The sequence below is a fragment of the Entelurus aequoreus genome, linkage group LG02 (assembly GCF_033978785.1).
Source record: "Entelurus aequoreus isolate RoL-2023_Sb linkage group LG02, RoL_Eaeq_v1.1, whole genome shotgun sequence".
Classification (NCBI taxonomy): Eukaryota; Metazoa; Chordata; class Actinopteri; order Syngnathiformes; family Syngnathidae; genus Entelurus; species Entelurus aequoreus.
This window is the reverse complement of record NC_084732.1, coordinates 60,317,670-60,345,017: the sequence shown is the minus strand read 5'-3', so window position 1 is coordinate 60,345,017 and position 27,348 is coordinate 60,317,670. Positions and strand designations below refer to the sequence as shown.

The window sequence follows — 27,348 nt, the reverse complement described above, 5'->3', positions numbered from 1 at the left end:
CACACACACAAACACACTACACCGCATGTGACTTTATGTATTGTTCACATTTCGTTTACATTGGACAGAAATAAAAGTCACAGAAATGTTTGTATAGTAAACGACTACATAATAGATAGGATTATAACAAAAAAAATCTGTATTAGGCATCATACCCTTACAAAGTCAATGTATTTTGCTTTTTGAATGTAGAATGTGTCGTCTGCAATTCAGTTGTATTTATCCCAAGGCACCTAACACCTAAAAAAAAGCTAGTAAATATAGTTTCACTGATATGAAATGATCCAGTATGTACTGCTTTACGTACATTACTAATTACTTGTAAAAAGTTATCTTCAGAACCTGACAATGGACCTGTATTGTATATTTGTGTGAATACGTATAAGCCCATAATGCACATACTGTAAATCATGGGTGTCAAACTCTGGCCCGTCGGCCAAATTTGGCCCGCCGTGTAATTTCACTTGGCCCTTGAGGCGATATCAAACTAACACTAGAGCTTGCCCTCCGATTATATACAGCGGCGGTGCCGCGGTAACACTGCATTCACCGCTAATTCTCATACTTGCCAACCCTTCCGGGAGACTCCCAAATGTCAGTGTGCCTCCCGAAAATCGTCACGTCTGCTTTTCATGCAGTCCAACGAGTGCTAGCCCAGTCACATAATATGTGCGGCTTCTGCACGCACACACAAGTGAATGCAACGCATACTTGATCAACAGCGATACAGGTTACACTGAGGGTGACCGTATAAACAACTTTAACACTGTTAGAAATATACGCCACACTGTGAACCCACACCAAACAAGAATGACAAACACATTTCGGGAGAACATCTGCACCGTAACACAACATAAACACAACAGAACAAATACCCAGAATCATTTGCAGCACTAACTCTTCCGGGACGCTACAAGGTGTGTGTTTGTGTGTGTGTGTGTGGGGGGGGGGGGGCTGTATTTTGTAGCGTCCTGGAAGACTGTTCTGTTGTGTTTATGTTGTGTTACGGTGCGGATGTTCTCCCGAAATGTGTTTGTCATTCTTGTTTGGTGTGGATTCACAGTGGGGTGTATATTTCTAACAGTGTTAAAGTTGTTTGTATGGCCACCCTCAGTGTAACGTGTATCGCTGTTGATCAAGTATGCGTTGCATTCACGTGTGTGTGCGTACAAAAGCCGCACATATCTTGTGACTGGGCCGGCACGTTGTTAGAATTGATGAAAAGCGGACGTGACGATGGCTCGTAGAGGACGTTAAAGGCAGTGCCTTTAAGGCACGCCCCCAAGACTGTGGTCCGGGTGGACTACGAGATATAATGACTGATGAACCCCTTTGTTCGATAATGAAAGATGACATTAATGAACTAGCATCCAAGAAAAGATACCAGGTATTTGGCTTGGGCACATCAGATTAGATCAGTGTGTTGCAAACTGAGCAGTTTGCCGGGACAGCATGGCGTAGTGGGTAGAGCGGCCGTGCCATAAACCTGAGGGTTGCAGGTTCGCTCCCCGCCTCTTACCATCCAAAATCGCTGCCGTTGTGTCCTTGGGCAGGACACTTCACCCTTGCCCCCGGTGCCGCTCACACTGGAGAATGAATGATGAATGAATGAGTTGTAAAAATGAATGATGGGTTCTCACTTCTCTGTGAAGCACTTTGAGTGTCTAGAAAAGCGCTATATAAATCTAATCCATTATTATTATTAAAGTCCTGAATGGTTGGTTTATTCATTGTTATTTTATTTTCAAATGTATTAGCCTGTGGAAAAAGTTAATGTTGATATTTACCTCAGAAGGCTGCAAATAGAAAAGAGGCATTCAATTTTTATTTAAGTTTTACTTGATATGCCATTGATATTTTTTTATTATTATTATTTGAATCTCGATTTTGCATGTCACTATAAAGTTATATAAGCCTTGCTTGTTCAATATTCAATGCAAAACTTGTTTGGGTCCCTATTAAAAGGTTAATTTGTTCAACCTTGGCCCGCGACTTTGTTCAGTTTTAAATTTTGGCCCACTCTGTATTTGAGTTTGACACCCCTGCTGTAAATGAATGGCTATGTTATTCATACTGAAATAAGTGTTGTTGCTGTTGAATGACCGCCCCTTTGTATTCCCATGAATATTTTTGCAGTAAAGCATCCAAAGCAAAGTTTGTTTGTTCAATGAAACCTGTTCGCACTCATTGTTCTTAAAAACATACTGGACATACCAGTACAGTAGGCGATACCACGTTTCCTGCAAAATCTGGGCTTGTGTGCATATATAAAGATGCGGAAAGCGCACGCAAACAACAGACCTTTTGAGCAGAGCAAAAGTGAGGTTGGGACATCATGGTTTTTACACCAGCGCCTCTGCTGCACCTGGTCCTGGTCTCAGTGGTGTCTGCGTCACACCACTTTGGAGGACTCACCACCTATAACTATGGCGGGAAAAACTCTGACGGGACGTTTATCGTGAGTGATCGAATATTAACACTAATAGATTTGTGTAATTGTGTTGTTTTTGTAATTTCAAACTTTATGAAGGGATTAAAAAGTTCACGCTGTTTTTTTTTTCTTGTCAATTATGATAGTGCATTTAGACAGTATCTTTTTACTATCCAGAATATAAAATATGTAATATTGTTGTTTAAATGTGTTTCAATAAAATATATAACACATTACAATTATGTTAAGTTACTATCATTCAAATAGTGGTATACAGTAAATAGTGGTATTTATTATCATATCATTAATATTTTGTTGCAATGGCTTGATTCAAAAAGTAAAATTAAAACAAAACAACTTCTGCAGTAACTAGATTCATATTTGGACATCATGTAAATATGAGGGCTGTTAAACAATGATTTAAAAAAAAAAAATCAGATTAATCGCATTTTGGAATTGTTTATAATTAATCACAGGTGAGTACTCTCTTGCATAACTACAATTTGCCAAGAAAAGACCGTAATATTTGACAACAAATGCAATTTTATCGCCAGAATGTCATCCAAGAAAGCTTTTAAGCATTTTACTTGAATACATGTCATTTATTTTCTCAAAACTTGGTAACAGTTTTATTTATCAGGCTGTATTTTGGAGTGAAATTTGCCAGCATGCTAATAATAGTTTCTTTGGTCTAGATTGTGTTTCTATATTGTCAAAAATGTGTTACATCTTATAGATGTGTGCTGCTTGTTCTACAAAATCTAAAACCCCACATGTTGAATGGAGAGTATAATAACATGAATGTAGAGGTAAATGAGTGTTTCCATGTACTAACATAATAGTGTTAGTACATGCAGAAACTTTATTTAACTAAGGCGTTCCACGCCACGTTTGCACTTGTTATCAACTTTAGATCAATTAGTACACATAATTTTATAGTTTGCACAAGCTGTTTAGCAGGTGGTATTTGGATCTTGGTAGATTAGTCCCTAAATGTATAGTTTAATAGAATGTTATGCACTTTGTAAAACATGACCAGGATCATTTGGGTTTTTTTTTTTTTTTTTTTTAACAAAACATCTTCAGCCTCTCAGGCAAATGATATTGTTGATATAGATGCTCATATCTGCTGTACAGATTTACTTTACAAAAGAGAAGTGTGGGATATTTATCTTGTAGCCCTTTGACTTTATTAAATGGATGTATTTGGATATGCAGGCATCATTAAAAATGGCACAAATTATGATTTTTGAAAATAGTGAATATTTTTCAACAGTATCTCAAACACAACTTCCTAAGAAAAAACATATCTTTTGGGATGCTTTTTCACAGGTCACCATTCGTAACAGGGCAACCTTCGATGGATGTTACAACTCTCAGTTCATTAATTGTTACCATGGTATCTGTGGGAACGAGGTTTCCAGAAACAGAAGCATACTTGATCACAGCAGCAACGCCCCAATTTATAACAGCCAATGGTGTGAGGCAGAGACGGTAATAACAAGACATCTCCCTTTCGACAAACCTTTCTCTTTGCGGTAGGATTCTTTTTTTTTTTTGTCCTTTAAAAGCTACTACTGCCAGCTTAGTATTACATACAAAATGCCTATGAATTCATAAATACATAAACATTACTTACTTACACGAACAATAATAACGTACTGTGCTGTGTCTATTTTCAAAAGTTGCTGTAGTTCAAGAGTGCTGTTTCTAAACCTCTCAGGTCAGCTAGCTGTTGTTGGATTCCTAACCGAAACTCCCTCGGCAATTGGAGACAGCTGACCACTGTGGATTTGGGTATAAGATCTGATACCGGAGTGCCAAACACATCACCAGCTATTGGCACTCTACCATTCCTTCGGTAAGGCTCAAAAGGCACAGGAAGGAATATAAAACGCTGCATAGGTCCACTAACAATTATGGACATTTTGGGGACTGCACAGGATTTGGTCTGGGGGTTTTATGGCGAGTTAACAATTCATGATGTGGGCCCCCTAGTGACCGCCGGAGAAGTCTCGTATAGAGAGAAACGTTTCTGCGTCTGTGCTTAGTCATCCTCTCCGACACCTCAGAACCCTCCTGTTTTTGCCGGTATACTACCATACTGTCTTTTGCCCTTTTTTTCTCCATCAGATTTAAACTCTCTAAAAAAAATCCTCTCTAGTAATGCAAGTGACAATGTCTGTGCTTGAGCCACAGCAATCTGCAGAGCCAATAGCATAGTGCCAGGATCCCTAAAGTGCCACTCACCAGTATCAATCAATCAATCAATCAATGTTTATTTATATAGCCCTAAATCACAAGTGTCTCAAAGGGCTGCACAAGCCACATCGACATCCTCGGTACAGAGCCCAAATACGGGCAAGGAAAACCTCACCCCAGTGGGACGTCGATGTGAATGACTATTCCCCCCCTCTAGTATCCACAATTTGGCCCGCGGGACCTCCCAAGTTTAAAACAAAAAAAAAGTTGTTTATGCCCATTTCTGCTGTACAGATTTACTTTACAAATGAGAAGTGTAGGAAATTTCTCTTGTTGCGTTATTTGTTTTTGACTTTATCAACTGTTTGGTTATATTTAGTGTTTTGCGCGGCCACACCGGAGCAGGAAGGGATAGAAAGAAGAATAAAAAAAACAAGTGAGGGGGAAACTGTGCGGACAAGACAAAAACAAAAACAAAAATTATATATTTATCTATATATATATATATATATATATATATATATATATATATATATATATATATATATATATATATATATATATATATATATATATATATATATATATATATATATATATATATATATTATATATATATATATATATATATATATATATAAAGTATATGAACCCATACACACACACAAACACCCACACACACACACACACACACACACACACACGCACACACACACGCACACACACACAAATAGCCCAACGCCCAAACAAATTATTTTAAACCAATGTGGCCCACGAGTCAAAACTTTTGGGGACCCCAGACATAGTGCATTGGCAGGGGGGGCAGTTCGGTCTTTCGTGGACCTTTCGTCTTGAATGATCATAAAAGATCGTAATGTCACATCATGAAAAAAAACTAGTTATACTTTTTTTCCACTGCTTGTTGCAAACAATATGACTCTCTAATAAAAAATTATATCAAACTATTTTGGTATACTGTACTTGTTTTGTTGATGAGTTTATTTGTTTACTCAAGAGTTCCTCAAAACTGCCCACGTACATATAAGCTGATGGCATTTGACCCTGATGGTGACCAAGTCCGATGCAGATATGGAAAGCTTTTCAATACGGAATGCAGCTCCTGCAGACAACCTGTGGGCTTTCAGTTGGATGAGGTTTGTTGAAAATTAGCTGACAAATAATGTCTTTCTTTGCCTTATTAATAAACCAGAAGTGTGTTGTTTTTTTCCAGGACACGTGCACTTTGCACTACAACTACATGTATACTGACTCCAGAGTTTTTGGATTTGAGTTAGTGGTGGAGGACTTCCCCCAACAACCCATCACACTTGTCTATAGTGATGGATCCCATTCTTTCAGGCCATCGTTGGCTGTCAGGAGAAAGAGAGAAGTAACCCCTTTTGGTCACTGGGCCACTCCTCAAAGTATCACTAGATCCACATTGCATCCGTGGTATATTTCAACTCGCAATTTGAAACCAAAAACCCCACACCCATGGGGAAGCTGGTCTACTGCAACACAACACCCATGGGGGCGCAGGTCTACTACAACACCACACCCATGGGGGCACAGGTCTACTACAACACCACACCCATGGGGTCACAGGTCTACTACAACACCACACCCATGGGGGCGCAGGTCTACTACAACCCCACACCCATGGGGAAGCTGGTCTACTACAACACCACACCCATGGGGGAGCTGGCCTGCTACAACTCCAAACCCGTGGGGGCGCAGATCTACTCCAACCTCACACCCATGGAGGGGCTGGTATACTACAAAACCACGCCCATGGGGACACATGTCTACTACAACCCCAAACCCATGGGGAAGCTGGCCTACTACAACCCCACACCCATGGAGGACCTGGCCTGCTACAACCCCACACCCATGGAGGACCTGGCCTACTACAACCCCATACCCATGGAGGACCTGGCCTACTACAACCCCACACCCATGGAGGACCTGGCCTGCTACAACCCCACACCCATGGAGGACCTGGCCTACTACAACCCCACACCCATGGAGGACCTGGCCTGCTACAACCCCACACCCATGGAGGACCTGGCCTGCTACAACCCGAAACTCATGGGGAGGCTGGCCCACTACAATCTTACATACCACAGCACATAGAGCCACTACAAGACACATCAATGCCACATCAATTCCACCAATTGGCAAACTACCTTTGCAATTCTCTTTGCTGGGTAAGTCAGATCTTACTTCAATATGATATTAATTATTTTTTAACAATATGATGGTTTTAGCGCTGCCTTATGTTTTTTATTGTCTTATGTACAATGTAATAAGCCGAAAGCAAATATGCTTTGAAGAAAACTATACAAACTGGTGTATCTACTATCTGATATTACAACAATTTTTAAATTGATCTCTTACTGGCATCCAGTGGACCCCCCTGTTCCTTCATGTCAAGAAGGACTCTACCTACCTAAGTTTGTGTACCCAACACCCCAAAATGGAGAAAGCATCCATGCAGAGGTCAACAAGGAAGTGGAGATCCGGGTCAAAGCACTAGCTAGCTATGCAACGTAAGTGACGGCGATCATGTTCATGACAAGAGGTCAAAGCTACTGCAATGGACTGAAATATTCTCTTTGTTGAATATATTCTCGTCTGCCAGCAGTCATTGCTTAAGGACATATGCAGAACTGATTTTGTTACAATTACTTTAGGAATGGCGACTTGTCCAGGGTGTACCCCGCCTTCCGCCCGATTGTAGCTGAGATAGGCTCCAGCGCCCCCCGCGACACCGAAGGGAATAAGCGGTAGAAAATGGATGGATGGATACTTTAGGAATACACTGTTTTTAGCGCCCCCTGCGACCCCGAAGGGAATAAGCGGTAAAAAATGGATGGATGGATGGATGTTTTTACTCCAATGTATGTATAATGGCAGTACAATAACGTAGTGACAGATATGTTTACCCCACAGCCAAGAGATGCAGATTTTCAATCTGCATTGTAAATCCATGTATGGATATACAGTAAGGGCCTGATTTACTAAAGGTTTGTGAGTAGGAAAACAAGTGCAAACCCGATAGCACACGCAAAGCTGATCTACTAAACATGTGCAAAGTGGATTGCGTCTGTTAAGTGAGCAGAATAAGGCGTGCAATCCATTTTGCGTCTGTCTTTATTAATATGCAGAATAATGCTGATTATCAATTACCCATAATATTGGAAAGAAAATATGCAAATATGATATACAACACGGGCAATGTGATTCATCAACAATCATGACCGTTTTGCGAGCACTATTTAGCGGTACAGTTGACAAACTGACAGTTCCACACAGGGACGAGCACATAATCATAGAGGGGCAGGGGCTCAAAGTCAGAAAAGGGCATTTTTTTTTGGTCCTTTACACAATATGGAAATTAATGTAAAATGAAATTTGCTAATAGGAAGCTAACTACTTAGCTGTGTGTCCTTTGTAGGTAAAAGTGATTGCCATTTCTTTTGTGTCAACAAATTATTGTCATAATGAGTTAATTCACATTATCATAGGCTTGGAAGACATGAAAAGCAACAAAACACTGGTTTATTATTAGGCTATTTATTGTTAAAGATAAGCACTTTAATATTGAACATTGAACAGTGCAACATGAACTTTGAAAAAAAATACAAAAATAAATACCCAAATGGAAAAAACTTCAATGTGAAAATCTGTCCTTCCCTTAACTTGATGAAAACGCCATCAAGTTGTATCTTATGGTCTTTCTCACTTAACGCTCAGACTAAACAACTGAAACGCAATACAGGGCCAAAAATATGGACCAGGGGCCAGTAGAGGGCTGTAGGATGGAGACCACCCATACCCAAATATGCTCCTCAATGTAAATTCAGGGCTTCCATGAAATGCTGTGAAATCATCAATTTTAGCCATGCATTAAGAGGTCTGCTACCCTTAGCTGCTTCCTGGCGCTCCTTCTCCTTCCTTTTCTGTATCCTTTCTTTTTTTGGCATTGTGCTGCAGGCATAATCAACATGAATCAAGTTTAAATACAGATGGTAATATTCCTAACAGATAACCTACATCTTATATCCCCAGAATGCTGAAATTATTATTATTATTAATAATAATAATAATTATTATTATTATTATTATTATTATCATTATTATTATTCTTATTATTGTTATTATTATCATTATTATTGTTATTATTTTGTTAACCCACACAGTAATAGCAAAGTCACAATAAACTTTATATCTAAACCTCTACTGTGAGAGAAATGTGATCCGCCGTAAACACAGTGCATTTTATTTAGAAAATTAACCCGGTGTTTTATTTTGTATTTTGTACACTACTTCCTGTCCCGCACGATCTGCTCTGCTCTGTGCGGAATTGATGTGCCGTGCTCAATTGATGTGCCGTGGTCCGACGTCCTGCAAAAACAGAAGCTGACACATTGAATAATAGAATAATACAGCGTTTTTCTGCAATATTACCCATATTAGATGCTGAATAAGTGGACGGCGACTAGACCATAACATAACTCACAGGTTCAAGTTGCTCCACTGTCACGTCTCTGGCTCAGGGGCGCAGTTGGCTCTCTCTCCTCTCACTTAATCACTCACTCGCCCTCTCTCTCTCTCTCTGGCAGAAGTGGCAGGCTCAAACAACCCCGTATTACAAGAAAACGTGGAGTTTTTTTTTTTGTTTTTTTTTTTTTACATCCCTGACAGGAATTTATTAATGTTGTTTAAAGAAAAAAAAAAAAACACACACACAGGCAGAGGGCACTTTTTAAGACGAGGCAAAAAATGGCAGGGGCTCAAGCACCCATAGGGCCCTATGTGTGCACGTGCCTGGTTCCACACATGGTTGCTGTGTCAGTGCTCGCGCTGCACTGACGACAGACGGACGAGAATCCTCCGTACTACGTGTGTGTGTCAACATTTTGAACGGTCAGACATAAAAAAATATTAGGCATATCGTCCCTTCAGCAATATAATTTTATAATTTTATAGCTGCTAGAGGACTAAAGGGGCTGATTAAAACAAATTCAGTAGGTGCGTTTGGTGTCCTTTAGTCTTTTTTTTAATAATGTTAGTTTTTTTCACTTAGACTATGTATTATAAAAATATTTTTTATATGAAAAAAAACTTACCGGTATTTGGGTATACAATTTTTTGCGTCGTGAGCGGAGTAAATGCAGCCTCTCTCCAATGAGCGTACCTTGGGCGGTAAAACAAAACAAAACAGTTATTTCAATGTACCGGTAGATGCACTGCAGGACTGCTTCTAAAATGCCCATACAAAGTAGTACAAGTCCTGCATGTATCAAAACATAGCATAAATCTGTAGGTAGGAGCATGATAAAATAAATGTGCAATAAATGAGAGTGCCTCTGTGGTGATGCCCCGTATGGTACACGCAAAATCCTCATTTAAATAAGGTAATCTGCATCACTTTTCAATTGTAAACACAGTCTTAGTAAATCGAACGCAACACGGCCACTTAGATGCCGTGTTGCAAACGTTAATTTATTGTTTGCACAGGCTGTTTAATGTGTGATATTTAGATCTTAGTAAATCAGGCCCTAAATGTAGCAGATGCCAGCTCGCTTAGCTGTGCACTAGAACGTTAAGTAAACCTCACTCAAACTTTGCCTCAAGAAATGCGTTGGTCTTTTAACCTACTGGCAGTCAGAGGGGTTGTGGGGTTATGGGTTGGAGCCTTGGCATGTGCAGGGATTCATCAGGCTGGAAGACAAATCACATAATCAACTAAGAAATTAAACAAATCCTAAGTTTCCCTTACAGCATTATTAAATGGTACTATATACTGTATATATATATATAATGGATGTGTATTCTATTTCTGTCCATCCATCCATCCATCCATTTTTTACCGCTTGATTCTTTAGAGGTCACGGGGGGTGCTGGAGCCTATTTCAGCTGCATTCGGGCGGAAGGCGGGGTACACCCTGGACAAGTCGCCACCTCATCGCCGTATTCTATTTCTGTATGAATCAAATTTAAGGATGATTTGTTTTGTTTTGACGCAGAATACATGACATCATTACGAGTGGGCCAGTGAACACCAATAAGTACAGAACCACACATGATGAGTTTGCCATAAGGTGGACACCCAGGCCTGGTGACATGGGTGGACATTACCCACTCTGTTTTGCTGTTGAATCAATCAGACAGTGAGTTTTGGGTTAACACATTTCAGCATTGATGTGCATGTGTAAAAGCTTAACAATGTTATAATTTATATTTCACAGGTCTGCTCACACCACAACCACATCCTCATATGATTCTTATTACCACCACTATAGCACCCCTTTACAGTGAGTAACTATTTATTCAATTGTATCAAAAATATGTTGTATTCAGTGGGTGTCTTTAATGCAATTGAATTTATTGTAATATTTAAAGTTATAGTGTACTGTATGTCTTAGTAGGCTATGCATCAATCCAACAGACATGCTATTCACCTGGGACAAGGTTGAAAAAAAAACTTTATTGATGTATTAGACACAAAAGACTTGAAAATGTACTTCAGAATCTTACATGTCAACAATATTTTTGTATCATTTAAATGGGTTCACCTATTCTTTGCAGATCAAGCGTTTATCAGTCTGAAATGAGGTGTGTTCTTCTTGACGTTCGGAACGAGACAAGTGAGTCACTGGAGATTACCAATTTCTGAATTCAGTATTGGGTTAATTTTGCAATGTACTGTAGGGCTGCTCAGCATCGAGGGGAAAAAAAATCATAACAAAAAGGGTCTGTAATAATATTTATAAATTCGATACACATATAATACAAATGTATGTATAAGGAATCATCAAAACATTGTAATCATACATTTGGTCACAATATATATTGACTAGATGTATGCATACACAAGCCTTAATTTGATAACTTGCGAAATAATATGTTGACATTTTTAACTAAAGAGGCTCAATGTTGACTTTCTTACCAATATGCTGATACTGTCCTAGACTGTTTACATCTTTACATTTACCAAAACCAATATGAACTGATATCAATATATGCAACAGCTCCTACCTTAAACCAAAGTCTGGTGACATGTGGTGTCACAAATGAACACATACAGTCCAGCCGGAAAGTATTCACAGCGCTTCACTGTTTCCCCTCTTTGTTATGCTACACTACAGTGAAGTGCGGTGAGGTTCATGGCTGGTGAGGCACTGACTTCATCACAGTCAGATTTACAAACATATGAACCCTAAAGAGTATCTTATTCACCATTTGATTGGCAGCAGTTAACGGGTTATGTTTAAAAGCTCATAACAGCATTCTTTACACATACAAACTGTAGCCCACAAAAAAGCACATTTAATAAAAAAAAACGTTATTATGGTCTTATCTTTACTTATAAATGAAGTCCATGCGCCGCTACTTCTGAACAAAAGCATTGATAACTTGTTTATAGAAGTCTTCCTTATCTTTCTTCAGTTTTAAAAGTCTCTCTGTCTCGATGGAGATCACTGTCTGAAGCAAACCTTTTAGCTCCGGCGTTGGTCTTCCTTTAATTATTACCTCATGCTTCGATTGAAAGTCCAGTTTAGAAAACAGTTTTATTTTAGATAATAAATTATGTATGTAATCCTCCATGTTAAAAGTCCAAGCGAGAGGAAAAAATAAACGATCGCTGCCGCTGCACTTGACTTGCTAACTGTAGCTTGTTGTCACTTATTCTGCAGCCGAGTAATCGCAAGAATGATCCCTGGGATCACTAGCGCCCTCTAACACCATGAGGCGGGAGAACAGGTGCCTCACACAGTGCGTCTTCGCAGCCGTTTTATGATTGCTCAGCACAAGAAATACGTTACACACATACAGTTGTTGACAAAAGACACTGTATACCTCAGCTAACTAAACTATGGAAATTTATAATATAATTCATATAGCAATACGGTCTCACTGCACAGCAGCCAGCAGTTAGGCGAGTCATTGCGCAATCCATGGTGAGGCTCAACTGGCTGCTGACTCCCCGCAAGTCTCTTCTCAGTATTTGAACGGCAAATGTGAAAATTCAGCGATTTTGAATAAAAGTAATCTAAAACTGGTGAAGTTAAATGGAAAATAACTTTAGAAAGTATAATCACTGGATACATATAACAATTTCATTAATTTTTTTTCTTTTTACATTTTTTTTCTTTCCATGATGGCACGTGAGGCACTGCCTCACCTGCCTCCCCTGACTGCACGTGACTGTGCTACAGCCTTATTCCAAAATGGAATAAAATTCATTTTTGTCCTCAAAAGTGTGCAGAAAATACCCCATAATGACAATGTGATAAGTTGTTTTTTTTATTCGCAAATTTACTCAAAATATAAAACTTTAAAAATCACATCTCCATAAGTATTCACCGCCTTTGCTCAATACTCTGTTAATGCACATTAGGCAGCAATTACAGCCTCAAGGATTTTTTAATACAATGCCACAAGCTTGGCACACCTACAGTTTGTAGGGCAGTGTCGCCCATTCCTTTTTGCCCATTCCTCTTTACAGCACCTCTCAAGGTCCATCAGGTTGAATGGGAAGCGTTGGTTTTCAGCCAGGATGTCTCTGTACATTGCTGGATTCAGTTCTACCTTGAGCCTGACTACACTTATATACTGCACTACAATGTAAGTTACAGAAAAAGGTTAAACAAAATAGTCTTGGCTATAGTTCTTTTCGGCACAGCCGTTCGCTCTTTATCATTTTTTGCTGCATAAACGCTGAGTGTGACCCCGAGTGATTTTTCCTGAGGTGTGATAATAAATTAGAAGTACTGAAGGAAAACGTCTTACTAACAATAATCAAATATACTGCAAAAGAAGGGACTCTTAAAAATTATTAAATAAATAAATGTACATACAATTAAGTAGTGTTAAAAAAAATGTTTTAACTAAATTAATAATAAATATGTTTACTACATAAACTGTCAATAAAATTTAAGTGCAAATGAAAATACAGCTTCACCACTTTAGTCATAATTTTTGCCCTTAAAAAACCTCTCTGACTTTAGTTCCAGAGGTCTTCTGTTTGTTTGTTTGTTATTGTCATTATTGCCCCAATTGGTGGAAAAGTTTTTCAACTTTGGCCCATACAGACAACAGTTGAGAAACAGATAATGTTTGGTGGCCCTGTAGAGGGCGCTCAAGGCCCAACAATGGCAGAGTCGTATATAAAGAGATTATGGCCTGTTTTTTTGATTGATTGATTGAAACTTTTATTAGTAGATTGCACGGTACAGTACATATTCCGTACAATTGACAATACATGGCCAACTAAACAATATGCACCATCTTTGCTATGCCCTTAAGCATGCAACTGCAGTCGTTATGACGTTAGTTTTCCTTACGAAATCAACCAAAATAATACGTCTAAATATGTACTGACTAAAATATAAACGCAACGCTTTTTTAGTTTTTGCTCCCATTTTTCATGATTAATTGATTGATTGAAACTTTTATTAGTAGATTGCACAGTACAGTACATATTCCGTACAATTGACCACTAAATGGTAACACCTGATTAAGTTTTTCAACTTGTTTAAGTCGGGGTCCACGTAAATTAATTCATGGTAATTTATGAGTTGAGCTCAAAGATCTAAAACTTTTACTATATATAAAAAATACCTATTACTCTCAAATATTGCTCACAAACCTGTCTAAATATGTGTGAGTGGGCTGGTGTGTTTACACTTGGTCTGCGGTTGTGAGGCCGGTTGGATGTACTGCCAAATTCTCTGAAACACCAGGACATTTCTGTAGTCAGCATGCCAACTGCACGCTCCCTCAAAAATTGCAACATCTGTGGCATTGTGCTATGTGATAAAGTTGCACATTTCATGGTGGCCTTTTATTGTAAGCCTCAGGCATACCTGTGCAATAATCATGCTATTTAGTCAGCATCTTGATATGCCACACCTGTGAGGTGGGATGGAATATCTTGGCAAAGAAGATATGCTCACTAACACGGGTTTTGACAGATTTGTGAACAATATTAGAGAGAAATAGATCTTTTGTGTACATAATAAATAATTTTGATCTTTGAGTTCAACTCATGAAAAATGGGAGCAAAATCATATGTGTTGCGTTTATATTTTTGTTCAGTATAGTTTTAAACATACTCCAGTTCATTAACTTAAATAAAACATGCTTTTCTTTCATCAAAGTAAAATTGTGCGACAGTATTTGACGCAGTCAGTTGCTACATTTATGTAGTGCGAGTGACTAGCAGTCTCTTTAACATGCACCCGACGGCGCAATAAATGCAATAAAAAATACACAGAACAACCAAAAAAATTACTTATTACTACCCACATTAGCTTTGGACCAACAATCATGGAGAAATATGACTTTTTCCCATGTTTTTGCACACACAATGACTCAGATATGGTAACACTGCCGAGCACTAAAAAATATGGAGTAATTTTTGTTCCAGAACATATTTTGCTTTAATTATTGTTGACGTATATTTTTATATGAGATTTACAGTTCATTTTATCATCTACTATTCCACCCAAAAATGTTGCTTCTTTTACTCTGTTAATGATACGTTGTCCGATACCCCATACTCTCCGAGCACTCCCCACTGGACTTCCCGAGGGACACGGTCGAATGCCTTCTCTAAGTCCACAAAACACATGTAGACTGGTTGGGCAAACTGTCTGATTGTGGCGGTCCGCTCCCTGTATGATCAGTGCCAGAGCTTGGTCCGCATTGCCGGCAGTAATTCGGACACGTTTCCAGTGAGGGTTGGATTCCTCCAAGGCTGCCCTTTGTCACCGATTCTGTTCATAACTTTTATGGACAGAATTTCTCGGCACAGTCAGGGCGTTGAGGGGATCTGGTTTGGTGGCTGCCGGATTAGGTCTCTGCTTTTTGCAGATGATGTGGTCCTGATGGCTTCATCTGGCCAGGATCTTCAGCTCTCACTGGATCGGTTCGAAGCTGAGTGTGAAGCGACTGGGATGAAAATCAGCACCTCCAAGTCCGAGTCCATGGTTTTCGCCCGGAAAAGGGTGAAGTGCCATCTCCGGGTTGCGGAGGAGACCCTGCCCCAGGTGGAGGAGTTTAAGTACCTCGGAGTCTTGTTCACAAGTGAGGGAAGAGTGGATCGTGAGATCGACAGGCGGATCGGTGCGGCGTGTTCAGTAATGCGGACGTTGTATCGATCCGTTGTGGTGAAGAAGGAGCTGAGCCGGAAGGCAAAGCTCTCAATTTACCGGTCGATCTACGTTCCCATCCTCACCTATGGTCATGAGCTTTGGGTTAAGACCGAAAAGACAAGATCACGGGTACAAGCGGCCGAAATGAGTTTCCTCCGCCGGGTGGAGGAAACTCTCCCTTAGAGATAGGGTGAGAAGCTCTGCCATCCGGGAGGAGCTCAAAGTAAAGCCGCTGCTCCTCCACATGGAGAGGAGCCAGATGAGGTGGTTCGGGCATCTGGTCAGGATGCCACCAGAACGCCTCCCTAGGGAGGTGTTTAGGGCACGTCCGACCGGTAGGAGGCCATGGGGAAGACCTAGGACACGTTGGGAAGACAATGTCTGGTCTGGGAACGCCTCGGGATCCCACGGGAAGAGCTGGACGAAGTGGCTGGGGAGAGGGAAGTCTGGGCTTCCCTGCTTAGGCTGCTGCCCCCACGACCCGACCTCGGATAAGCGGAGGAAGATGGATGGATGGATGGATGGATGATACTCTGTCTATTCGTATTTGTTTTTTACTTTCTCTTCTGCTGTTTCCGAATAGCATTATTTTAGTTTTACTGAGATTCAAAGATCGTCTGTTTTTGTCAAACCCTTTATTAAATGTATTAATTTATTCTGGTATTATTTGTATTAGCTTCTGTTTGTTCTGTCATGAACAAAACGTAGAAGTTGTGTTGTGTGTTTACCTCGCACATGATACTGTATTTTGTGGCTCTCAAAGCACTGTTGACGGCGAACCTTCAGTTCTCATAAGACTCCTTTTCGGGTTGCAGGGAAAGCGATATAAATGTTTTCCACACTTTCGGCGGGTGGAGCATCCCCGATGCTGCACAACAGGGCATTTTTGCATGTTGAAACAAGCGGTAGAAATGCATGGATGGATGGAAACAGAGCAACATTTTAACCTTGGTAGCAGTAATGGCGCCCTGTAGTCACGTGAGTGCCCTTTGTCCAATCATGTAGGAGATGGTCTAAAACCGTGTTAGTCAGACTTTCTCCATACACCGCTCTGAACAATGGGCTATGGTTAAGTAACACTGTCCATCCATCCATCCATTTTCTACCGCTTATTCCCTTCGGGGTCGCGGGGGGCACTGGAGCCTATCTCAGCTACAATCGGGCGGAAGGCGGGGTACACACTGTACTTTATTTAAATTCTAACAAAAAAAACAATACCAGTATGATCCAATATCTCATTTATATCCCTGATAATATCGGACAACCCTATTCTAAAGCAATATGGTCTTCAACGTATTATTATTTAGGTTTTCAGCACAATGCCCAGGCGCAAAGTGGTTTAAAAAACAAGAATTATCTATATCCTTTTCAGTTAAAGCTACGGTGACCTGTGCTGAGTCCAATATGACGGTCGCAATTAGGAAAGCTTCACTCCGTAGAATACATTTGGATCAGCTACAGCTCAGTGATTCATCCAATGTTGAATGCAACCTCCAAAGACACTCCAACAGCACGCATGTTGTTGCCGTCATCCCCCTCAACTCTTGTGGCACTCAACTGGAGGTAACAGAGTTCGCTTTTATACATCTTATGCCTTCAGGACTGAATCTATTAACTCTTATTCTGCAGGAGGATGATGAAAATCTTATTTTTAGAAATGAGATTACCACAGTGGACAACCTCCAAGACACAATCACAAGGAAAAACAGGTTGCAACTGGATTTCTGCTGCCAGTATCCCAAACGAGGAAATGTGACGCAGAGTTTCAGTGCACACAGAAACAATACTACCGTTTGGGAAAAAGGCTTTGGCGTTTTCACATACCAGTTCGAGTTTTACGCAAACTTGGGGTTTCAAACAATGATTAGTCCAACTTTTTACCCTCTGGAATATGAACTAGGAAGCAGGATTTACATGAAAATAGAAGCTTCTACTGCAATCAACAACACAGAGCTTTTTGTGGAATCATGCAGAGCTGCCCCATATGACAACCCAAACTACCACCCGACCTACACTATCCTTGACAATGGGTAAGCAAGAGATTTTACACCCTGTTGGTAGCTAACTGTGGTTGCCAGTGTTCTACAAATCAATGCACCCCGTCACTGCAACACATGCGTATAACACAGAAACATGTTTAAAATGTTCCAATAGTGTGTACTATGCAGCTATTTAACTAGTGTCAAAGAAATAACGCTTTACAGTGGTATCTCAACTTAAGAGTGTCCCAGTTAAAAAGTGTTTTGAGATAAGAGCTGTGTCTCGGCTAATTTTATGCTTTAAGTCGTAAGCAAAAATTTGAGTTCCAAGCATATCCGCCATTAGTTGGCTTAGTAAATGCCGTAAGATTGGCCCAAAACCTCTGGGCTTACTCTGTAGCATTAGCTTATGGCTAGAAATCAACAAAACGTTAAGCGGCGAGCATTTATCCATGAAATATAGAAGCTGCTGATGCTGTTTGGATGGAGAAGCTTTCCAAGATAAATACTGTACATTATTATTACAATACTTCAAAAAATACTGTAGTTTGTAGTAAATGTTATCGTATTGTTTTATACAATATTTCTTATCTAAAAGCGGGTTTTATTTCTGTTTTGGAAGCCCAAGTACCAATTAAATTGATTTAAAATAATTTAAAAGGGAGAGGTTGATTTGAGACACAAATGTTTTGAGTTAAGAGCTCCGTCACAGAAACAATTCAAGTTATAAGTTGAGGTACTACTGTATAAGAAGATTTTAGCCCATTTTTTCAATTTATTAGGTTATTTTTATAACCCAATAAACCGTACATTTCATCGTTAAATGGGCTGTAGTGTAAAACATGCATATAAAATGACAAAATATACTAATGCTCTGATAGATGTAAAGTGGATTCTACACTTCAGATCCATGCCTCTCATGAGCGGGAATTCAGGTTCAGCATTGAGGCCTTCAAGTTCATTGGACTGTACGATCAGGTGAGCTATCCGGATGGTTGCAATAAGAAAACTTCCATGCATTTTCAACTTCAGCTCAAACCAACAGCGAGATGACTGAAATTTAGGAGACAACTGGGTGTTCCAACAGGACAATAATCCCAAACAAACATAAAAACTGTTTTTTGAAGAAAAAAGGTAGGCTAAAATTAACCTTCTAGAATGGACTTTGCAAAGCCCAGACATCAACCCAATAAAATATTTGGAGATGCTTCAATAAAAGAGCTATTTTACTAATTCTGTGCCAATTGCTGGTTGTAATCCTCTCAGAATAAACTTAATCGAAACTCTTTTCAAAATCTAAATCTAAAAATACTGTATTCAAAACGTGTATTGGCCCATTTCTTCAATTCATTTATGTCAAGGTTCCTAAGCTGAAGATGACTGATTTGAGTCACAAAAGTATGCTTAATTCATTAATCGTGTTACAAAAAAGGTAAATTAGAATAAAACATAATGTCTGTGATAGAGAACATTCAAACCCTTTATTTATTTAATCAAAAATGTCTAAGTTTAATGATTTGGTGCATTTGCAAACAGCTAAAACTAGGCACAAAGCAAACTATAAACGTATAAATGTGCGGATTGATACTGAAATATCGATACCGCTGATACCAAATCTTTATGCGCTTATATTGGTCCATGAATCAAAATATAGATACTTTTGACACATTAGTTATTTGAGATAATTTTTGTTTTTATTTAGTTATTTATTTTTGATATTTATCTATCTCATTCCACACCGTGTTCTTCCACTTGTAAAGCGCCATATGTTATTTTCTTATTATTATTTATTACTTTTCCCCTTTATTGCCTATTTATTACTGCCTTTCTTAATACTTCCCGGGAACTGAGTCCAAATGTTGTTGTTGTGTATCAGAGCAGGGAAGGAGGCGACAACCAGGGCAGGACTGAGGTTTACAAGGTTTATTTGAAACCTTTGATGAATACGTGGCGTGTGTATGCTACTCAAAGTGAGTGAGTGTTGACTATGTGTAAAATTAATAATGTAAATGTTAACAAGGGTTGTTGTCTGTAAATGTTGGTTGTATCTTTCATCGTTATCCAAGGGGAAAGGCGAAGAGGCAGTTCGTGGACAGGCAAGTGGTCGTGGGCAAGAGCAGGGCAGCGTGGTCTAGGTCCGAGCAGGGAGGTCGTGGATCGAGGAGGGCAGTTAGAAATCCGGATGGGTGTCGAGTGACAAGGCACGATCACGGAGGTCAGGAGAGTCACTGTGGAAATACAAAAGGGCATGAACCAGGGGGAAAACACGGAGAGAGAGCAAAACAAGGACGAGGAAATCACTGGGAAAGGAATGCCAGACGTGATGCTTACTGGAAGGTTAGCGACGTTCTGGCAAAGGTTCCTTGGGTCCGCTGGTCTTTATGCCGCTCCCCCTCGTCAGGTCCAGGTGCTCTGATGACTGATTGCTTGCAAGCTTGTTGCTGTGTGGGCGTGTTGTGCTCAGCGCGAGCAGAGGTGTGTCTGAGTGTGCTGCCAGCAGAGGGGTTAACAGAAGTGCCTGCAGCTCCAGCTGCAGAGGAAACGTGGGTTCGACTCCGCGTCATGACAGTACCCCCCCACCCCCCTTATGCGAGGCCTCCGACGAGCGCCGGGGAGCATCAGGATTGGCACGGTAGAAATCCTCTAGAAGTGAGGGATCGGCAAGGTAGGAGGCTGGCACCCAAGATCTGTCTTCAGGTCCATATCCCTCCCAGTCGACCAAATAAACGAGCCCCCTACCTTGTCGATGGACCCTGAGGATCTCCTTAACCGACCAAACCTGATCTCCATTGGGTAAGAACCTAGAGGGTGGGGGGGCAGGGACAGGAGGGGACAGAGCGCTCTCCGCTACCGGTTTAATCTGGGAAACATGGACCACTGGATGCCGCTTGACCGAGGGTGGGAGAGCCAATTTAACTGATACAGGATTTATGATAGACATGATGGAGAACGGACCAACATAACGTGGAGCCAATTTCTTAGAAGGTACCTGGAGGCTGAGGTCCTTAGTGAGAAGCATAACTTGTTGTCCTGGTTTATAGGACGGAGCTGGAATGCGATGACGGTTGGCGTTGCGACACATTTTCTCGGATGCTCTTTCCAAAGCTGCACGAGCGGCTCTCCACACCCTCTGACACCGTCTAATATGAGCTCTAGTAGACGGTACAGCGATCTCCAGTTCTTGTTAGGGAAACAAAGGGGGTTGATAACCTAATGAGCACTCAAATGGAGACATACCGGTAGCGGAGCTCTTCAAGGAGTTATAGGAAAACTCCACCCATGGCAGAAACTTGCTCCAGGATGTGGGTTGACGACTGGCGACACATCGGAGCATGGTCTCCAAGCTTTGATTCGCTCTCTCTGCCTGCCCGTTGCTTTGGGGATGATATCCCGATGTGAGGCTGACCGAGGCCCCGATTCCCTTGGAGAAAGCTCTCCATACTTGCGACGTAAACTGAGGGCCTCAGTCAGAAAGAGTTTCCACCGGAATACCATGCTGCTTGACGACGTGAAGTGTGAGGAGGTCAGAAGTCTCTGAAGCAGTAGGTAACTTGCGCAGCGGAATGAAATGGGCTGCTTTGGAGAAACGATCAACAATTGTAAGGATCGTGGTGTTACCTCTGGAAGCTGGAAATCCCGTGACAAATTCCAGGGCGATGTGCGACCAAGGACGGGCAGGAATGGAGAGAGGGCGAAGAAGACCAGCAGGAGGCCTGTGTGACGTCTTACTGCGGGCACAAGTTGAACAAGCAGCGATAAACTCCCGAGTGTCCTTGGCCACCAAAAACGTCTTCGCAGCAGTGATAGGGTTCGTTGAAAGCCAGGATGGCATGAGAACAGGCTTGAGTGCCCCCAATCCAGGACCCTGGGTTGTAGCTCCCGATGGACGAACAGTCTGTTGGGAGGTCCACCTCCCGGTCCTGGATTGGAATGCAGTGCAGACTTAACCAGGTCCTCCACTTTCCAAGTTACCATCCCTATGATGCAAGTGGGAGGAAGGATGGGTTCTGCCACTGCCGGACCGGTAGGTTCTTTCAGAAATAGCCGAGACAGTGCGTCAGCCTTAGTGTTCTTGGACCCAGGTCTGAAAGAAAGCACGTAATTGAAGCGAGAGAAAAATTGCTGCCACCTTGCCTGGCGATTGTTGATCCTCTTGGCAGCTCGGATGTGTAGGAGGTTGCTGTGGTCGGTAAGGATCTGAAACTGGTGTCTAGCTCCTTCCAACCAGTGTCTCCATTCCACCAGGGCCTCATGGACCGCCAGTAATTCTCTATTCCCAGCATCATAATTATGTTCGGCCGTGGTCAGGCGCCTGGCGAAAAAAGCAACGGGGTGAACCAAATTGTCATTCTTTGACCGTTGAGAGAGAATAGCCCCAATCCCCGAGTCTGAGGCGTCAACCTCCACCAAAAAAGCAGTATCTAAGTCGGGATGGACTAGAATGGGGGCAGAAACAAAACGCTCCTTTAACTCCTCGAAGGCCTTCCTCGCCAAAAGAGTCCACACAAAAGGAACGTTTGTAGACGTGAGTGAATGGAGTGGTGCCGCAACTCTACTGAAGTCTTGAATGAATCGGCGGTAGAAGTCAGCGAAGCCGAGGAACCTCCGAAGTTCCGTCCTAGTAGTGGGTTGCGGCCACTTCACCACGGCCTCCACCTTCTTCGGGTCTGGCCTTATGTGACCCTTTTCAACCACGAATCCGAGGAACTCCACCGAAGAGGAGTGGAAGCAGCACTTTTCAGCCTTAACAAATAGACAGTTTTCCAAAAGACGTTGCAGGACAAGTCGAACATGTTTCTGGTGATCAGAGAGGTTACGGGAGAAAATTAGAATATCATCGAGGTATACTACCACGAATTGGTCCAGCATGTCCCGAAGAATGTCATTGACAAGAGTTTGAAAAACTGCAGGTGCGTTGGTGAGTCCAAAAGGCATCACCCGATACTCATAATGCCCCATATGAGTGTTGAAAGCCGTCTTCCACTCGTCCCCCTCTTTGATCCGGACCAGGTGATAGGCGTTACGAAGATCCAGTTTGGTAAATATGGTAGCAGGTGCCAAAGGTTCAAAAGATGAGTTGAGTAGTGGAAGAGGGTACTTATTCTTAATTGTGATGTTGTTAAAGTGACGGTAGTCAATGCAGGGACGAAGGGATCCGTCCTTCTTGGCAACGAAAAAGAATCCCGCCGCCAGTGGAGATTTGGATGGTGTAATGATGCCTGAGGCAAGGCCCTCGGTGATATAGTTCCTCATAGCTTCTTTCTCTGGCAGAGATAAATTGTATAGGCGACTAGACGGTAAAGTAGCGTTAGGGAGTAACTCGATGGCACAAAGTGCTATAAAACGGAAAAGAGGTAGGCTAAAAAAGGCTCTGCTTCTTCCTACTCTTTTTAGGACATGTTATGAGAAACTGAAAATATGTGTGTATGTGTAGATATTGTAACTGTATGCATGTTCAAAATAAACTAATAACATAACCATAACAAGACTGAAAATAACAGAGTGAGGTTTTAGCATAGAATTAGCATATACATGCAATATAGTCACATGGCATTTATGCTAAAAGCATCGTGACACTAAGCACATTACATTGATTTAACCAAAAATTGTATTTTGAAAATTAAAAAATAATTCAGGCGAGATGAACTCTACTAATTTTACCAAGAAGTGTGGTCAAATATCAAGGCAGACTTTGATGTTCGTTGATGGCTACAAAAAGTGTGTAGTTTAGATTTAAATCACCAAAATGATTCCCGGGCGCGGCGCCGCTGCTGCCCACTACTCCCCACTGATCCCCAAGGGGATGGGACAAATGCAGAGGACAAATTTCACCACATCTAGTGTGTGTGTGACAATCATTGGTACTTCAATCTTAATCTTAATCTTCAAAGTGTGACGTGTAAACACATTACTTTGTCGGTCTGGCCGGACTCTGAATTGCTTATTTACATGGCTAAATGCAAGACTCTGTGCTGAAGTTTAGTTGTTTTTCTTGTTTTTTTCAACAAGTTCAAAACAAGTTCAAATGATGCTGCATCATTAACTGCCACAATCGTAGTCATGATACAATGATACATGAAACAATACGTAGTCGTATTTTTAGCGTGAAGCAAAGCCGATAGAAGTCGGGTTATGAAGCTAATAAAGAGATGGTGAATAGCTTGGATAGCAACCGTGAGACAATCAAACATGACTTTTAACGCCATCGCCATGTTGGTGTGTTCACCGGATTTTCAGACTGGCAAGTTTGAATCGAAGCATGTTTTAATCAGTTTCATACGTACCATTTAGTATGTTGTTAGCGTTAGCCAAGACAGTTGCAGGCGACAAACAACGTACATTAGTTTGGAAAAAAGCATGTTGTCTGTTAACTTTTAGTCTTTGATAAGCACAAAATTAATGATTATTATTTTCAGAGCAGTAGCACGGTGATCAAAGTATTTAAAAGTAATGATGGGCTTGTTTTTTCGGGGAAACCTGCTTATGAAATGAGGCTGGGCACCCTCACTCCATCTTGGACACAGAAGAGATGAGAGCCGTAGATGATGCACAATCTGAATGGAGGACAATGCGCTTTAACAGACTTTGCATTCTGAAATACTTCACCGGCGTAAAAACTGACTCTGTTGAAGAAATATATACAGGCTTGTCTTCAACAATGGTGACAGCTTCTTCAAATCTCTTGTTCATTGGATGTGCTCATATAGATCAATTCCTTTTTTTTTTCGAGGTAGCAAGCCTAGGGTACAGTTTGTCTTGATGCGGTCACTTGATTTATTTATTTTGTACGATCCATTTTAATCCAGTTTGTTGCTCTCTCTCACTTTACCGTGGGTACAGTACAGCCATGTAAACATAGCCTACGTCCAGCAAAAACGGAAAACCGGCACCCACAATGCATTGCGAAATCACCTTCCCTTTCAAGCCCGATAAGGGGATGTTTAACAAAAATAATTCATATTTGAGTCAATATGTATGATTTTGACCATGTCTAGATGAGGGCAAAACACAAATTCTTAATTTCAAAACCCACTGAAGATGTATGCTGTATAATCATTTAAACTTAATAAAACAATCAGCTCAAATAAATACATAGGTACCCAAAATAATGTCAGCCCAGGATGTATGGATGTGGATTAAGTTGTTTAGGAACAAAGTGTTACAATGTTGTATGTGACAAGTTTTATAAATGCACATTCACACAATTTTGGCAACTACTAGCTGTATTAAAAGTGAATGCTTGCAATATTAAAAACACTGCCTAGAGGGCGCTAGCGTTGCAAAGTGTTGTCAGCATTTTATTTCGCCCTCTTCCGGCTTCGAGCATGTATAGTTTCACCACAACTCTGATTGTCACTCTTTTTTTAAACTATCTTCAACGAATCATGACAATCTGCCCATTTTATTTAGGTGTACATCAGCTGCTCAGTGCTTGTATGTGAGGCAGGGGCACCCAACACCAGGTGCTCCAAGGGATGCATCAACTCCACGGGGACGGCCGAAGGGCACCATCACAAAAAGCGAGAGGCCGTCATTCAGAGTGCCAACCATTTTGTTTCTCAAGGTCCATTGCGCCTCAAGAGATCAGCAGACAGTGATGGAAGCAGAGGTATCACACATGAAATATGACTTTATATTTCCAATAACATTGCTTGCCCCGAATACTAATAGTTTTTATCTCTTGCTCTCTACAAATAATGTTCTTTGTTCCTCTAGTGCTGAATTTGAATCTGAACCTGGTATTCATCGCAGGCTGTCTTCTGGCAGTCATTGGCATGATCAGCACCGTGGTCGTGTACAAAGCCAAAATGTCAAGAATTAAATATCAACGTTTGCCAACATTTGAAACTTAAACACATAGCATTAGAAGAGAGCGACTTTAACAACCGTTGACGTCTCTTATTAAAGTTTGATTGTGTTTGAAATCAGATGTATTTGGGCATGCAAATTAGGTTGGGGTGCATACACTATACAATATATGATATACATATGGTGTGAACAACAAAACTTTTAATACTCATTTGTCATTTATAAAATACGACAAATCATAATCTGATTGATTTATGTCATTATTATTGCAAAGGAAATCTTAATATAGGCATATTAGTCTACATTTGTGCATGCTGAAAATCCTCAGATAAGTGAACACAAAGCACATGTTAAAAGATGTTGGGTGTAAAAGTAAAATACAGCTGCACTACAGGTGTTGGTTAAGCATGACCTTTTGATATTAAAAGTAAGGGCAGTAATATCAATGGAGAGATCTTTCTACCAGGGTAGGGTGAGCTAACGGGAACACTGAATCGCCATAATCTGTGGTCCAGCCACAAGTCTGTTCCACTCGGGTCTCGAATCTGGGTCCTCCTGAATAAAAGACAAGTATGCAAGGCACGGAGCTAAAAACACAAGCCGGCAACTTGGTTTTAAGTGCATGCTCTTAAGGTGTCAGGGAGTGGGGTTTACTAACGTACACACTGGCTGCCCTCCATTACAGATGGAATGCAACTTTATTGTCACTGCACTTAAAAAGTACAACCAATTTGTTTACAGTACAAGAACAGATATACGGTAGACAGGGGTAGAGAAAACAGGAAGACTGATGGGTCGCCACAAGGGCGGCGCCCCATAGAAAGGTAGGAAAAAGAGAAAACATGGGGTGGTAAAAAAAGGAAATCCCAAACAAAGCTTTATTGGGGAAGGGGGTCTCAGTTTGAGACCAGAAAAAAAACTCAAGCAAAGCAGATATGAACATATTACGACACACAAAACTTGAGACTAGCAATTGGGGAGAGGGGGGAGGCATCTGACCCAAAAATGCTGCCACCAGGTGCACTGCTCCGTTGTCAATCATACCGTGGGGGGTGAACCGATGAAGGCGTGGGATGTGGGGGATGGGGTACGTGTGTGTGTGTGGCATGTATTTTCCGTGGATGCTAGTGTGACTTGCTTGTCTTTCGACCTTGGTGCTTGCAGAGATTCATCGCGATAACACAGCCAGTCAGCCCAACAAAAGTCAACAACCAACAGGTGTATGTCCATGAAAGACGGAAAAACGAATTTGGAGCTGCATGGGAAAACGTGTAATCGATCAAAGTTTGTTTAAACCCTTGTTTGACCATCTTTAAAACACACTTTACACTGTACACTGTTGTGTTCATTGTGTTAAAGGACATATGACTAGATCTGCTGATATAACCATCAACAAGTGAACAGTGTTCATTAAAAACTATAGAAAATAATTAGAATAACAGATTGTTTGTTTCATTTCATCATATCATCAACATACCATTTGAAATAAATACTGAACAAAGAAGAGCAGAAAGAAGTAAAACTTATATCTGCCCCCTATTCATACAGTTACGTTTGTTGTTCAACTCAGAAGACCAGCTATATATATTTGTAACATACATATTTCATAACATACAACAAAATAACTAAACATGAAAACAATAATCTACTCCAAGTCATATATTTTCATCATCATGATTTTTAAATTTTTTGAATACAGTATGAGATTTAGATTTGTTTTATTTCACTGTTAAGATTGTTTTATAAACTAACACCTTTGATT

General features: G+C 40.8%; 1 protein-coding gene across 1 annotated transcript; it reads left to right on the top strand.

The window, feature by feature from the left end:
• The first annotated feature begins 2,286 nt into the window (after positions 1 to 2,286).
• LOC133636381 (uncharacterized) lies at positions 2,287 to 27,016 on the top strand. Its single transcript, XM_062030377.1, has 14 exons — positions 2,287 to 2,458; positions 3,764 to 3,969; positions 4,155 to 4,292; positions 5,649 to 5,787; positions 5,865 to 6,840; positions 7,041 to 7,182; positions 10,666 to 10,809; positions 10,888 to 10,953; positions 11,228 to 11,286; positions 17,171 to 17,361; positions 17,428 to 17,828; positions 18,659 to 18,755; positions 25,188 to 25,386; positions 25,494 to 27,016. Exons 1-14 carry the CDS (start codon positions 2,336 to 2,338, stop codon positions 25,628 to 25,630), a joined length of 3,018 nt encoding a protein of 1,005 aa, XP_061886361.1. The 5' UTR covers positions 2,287 to 2,335; the 3' UTR covers positions 25,631 to 27,016.
• Positions 27,017 to 27,348: the final 332 nt, after the last annotated feature.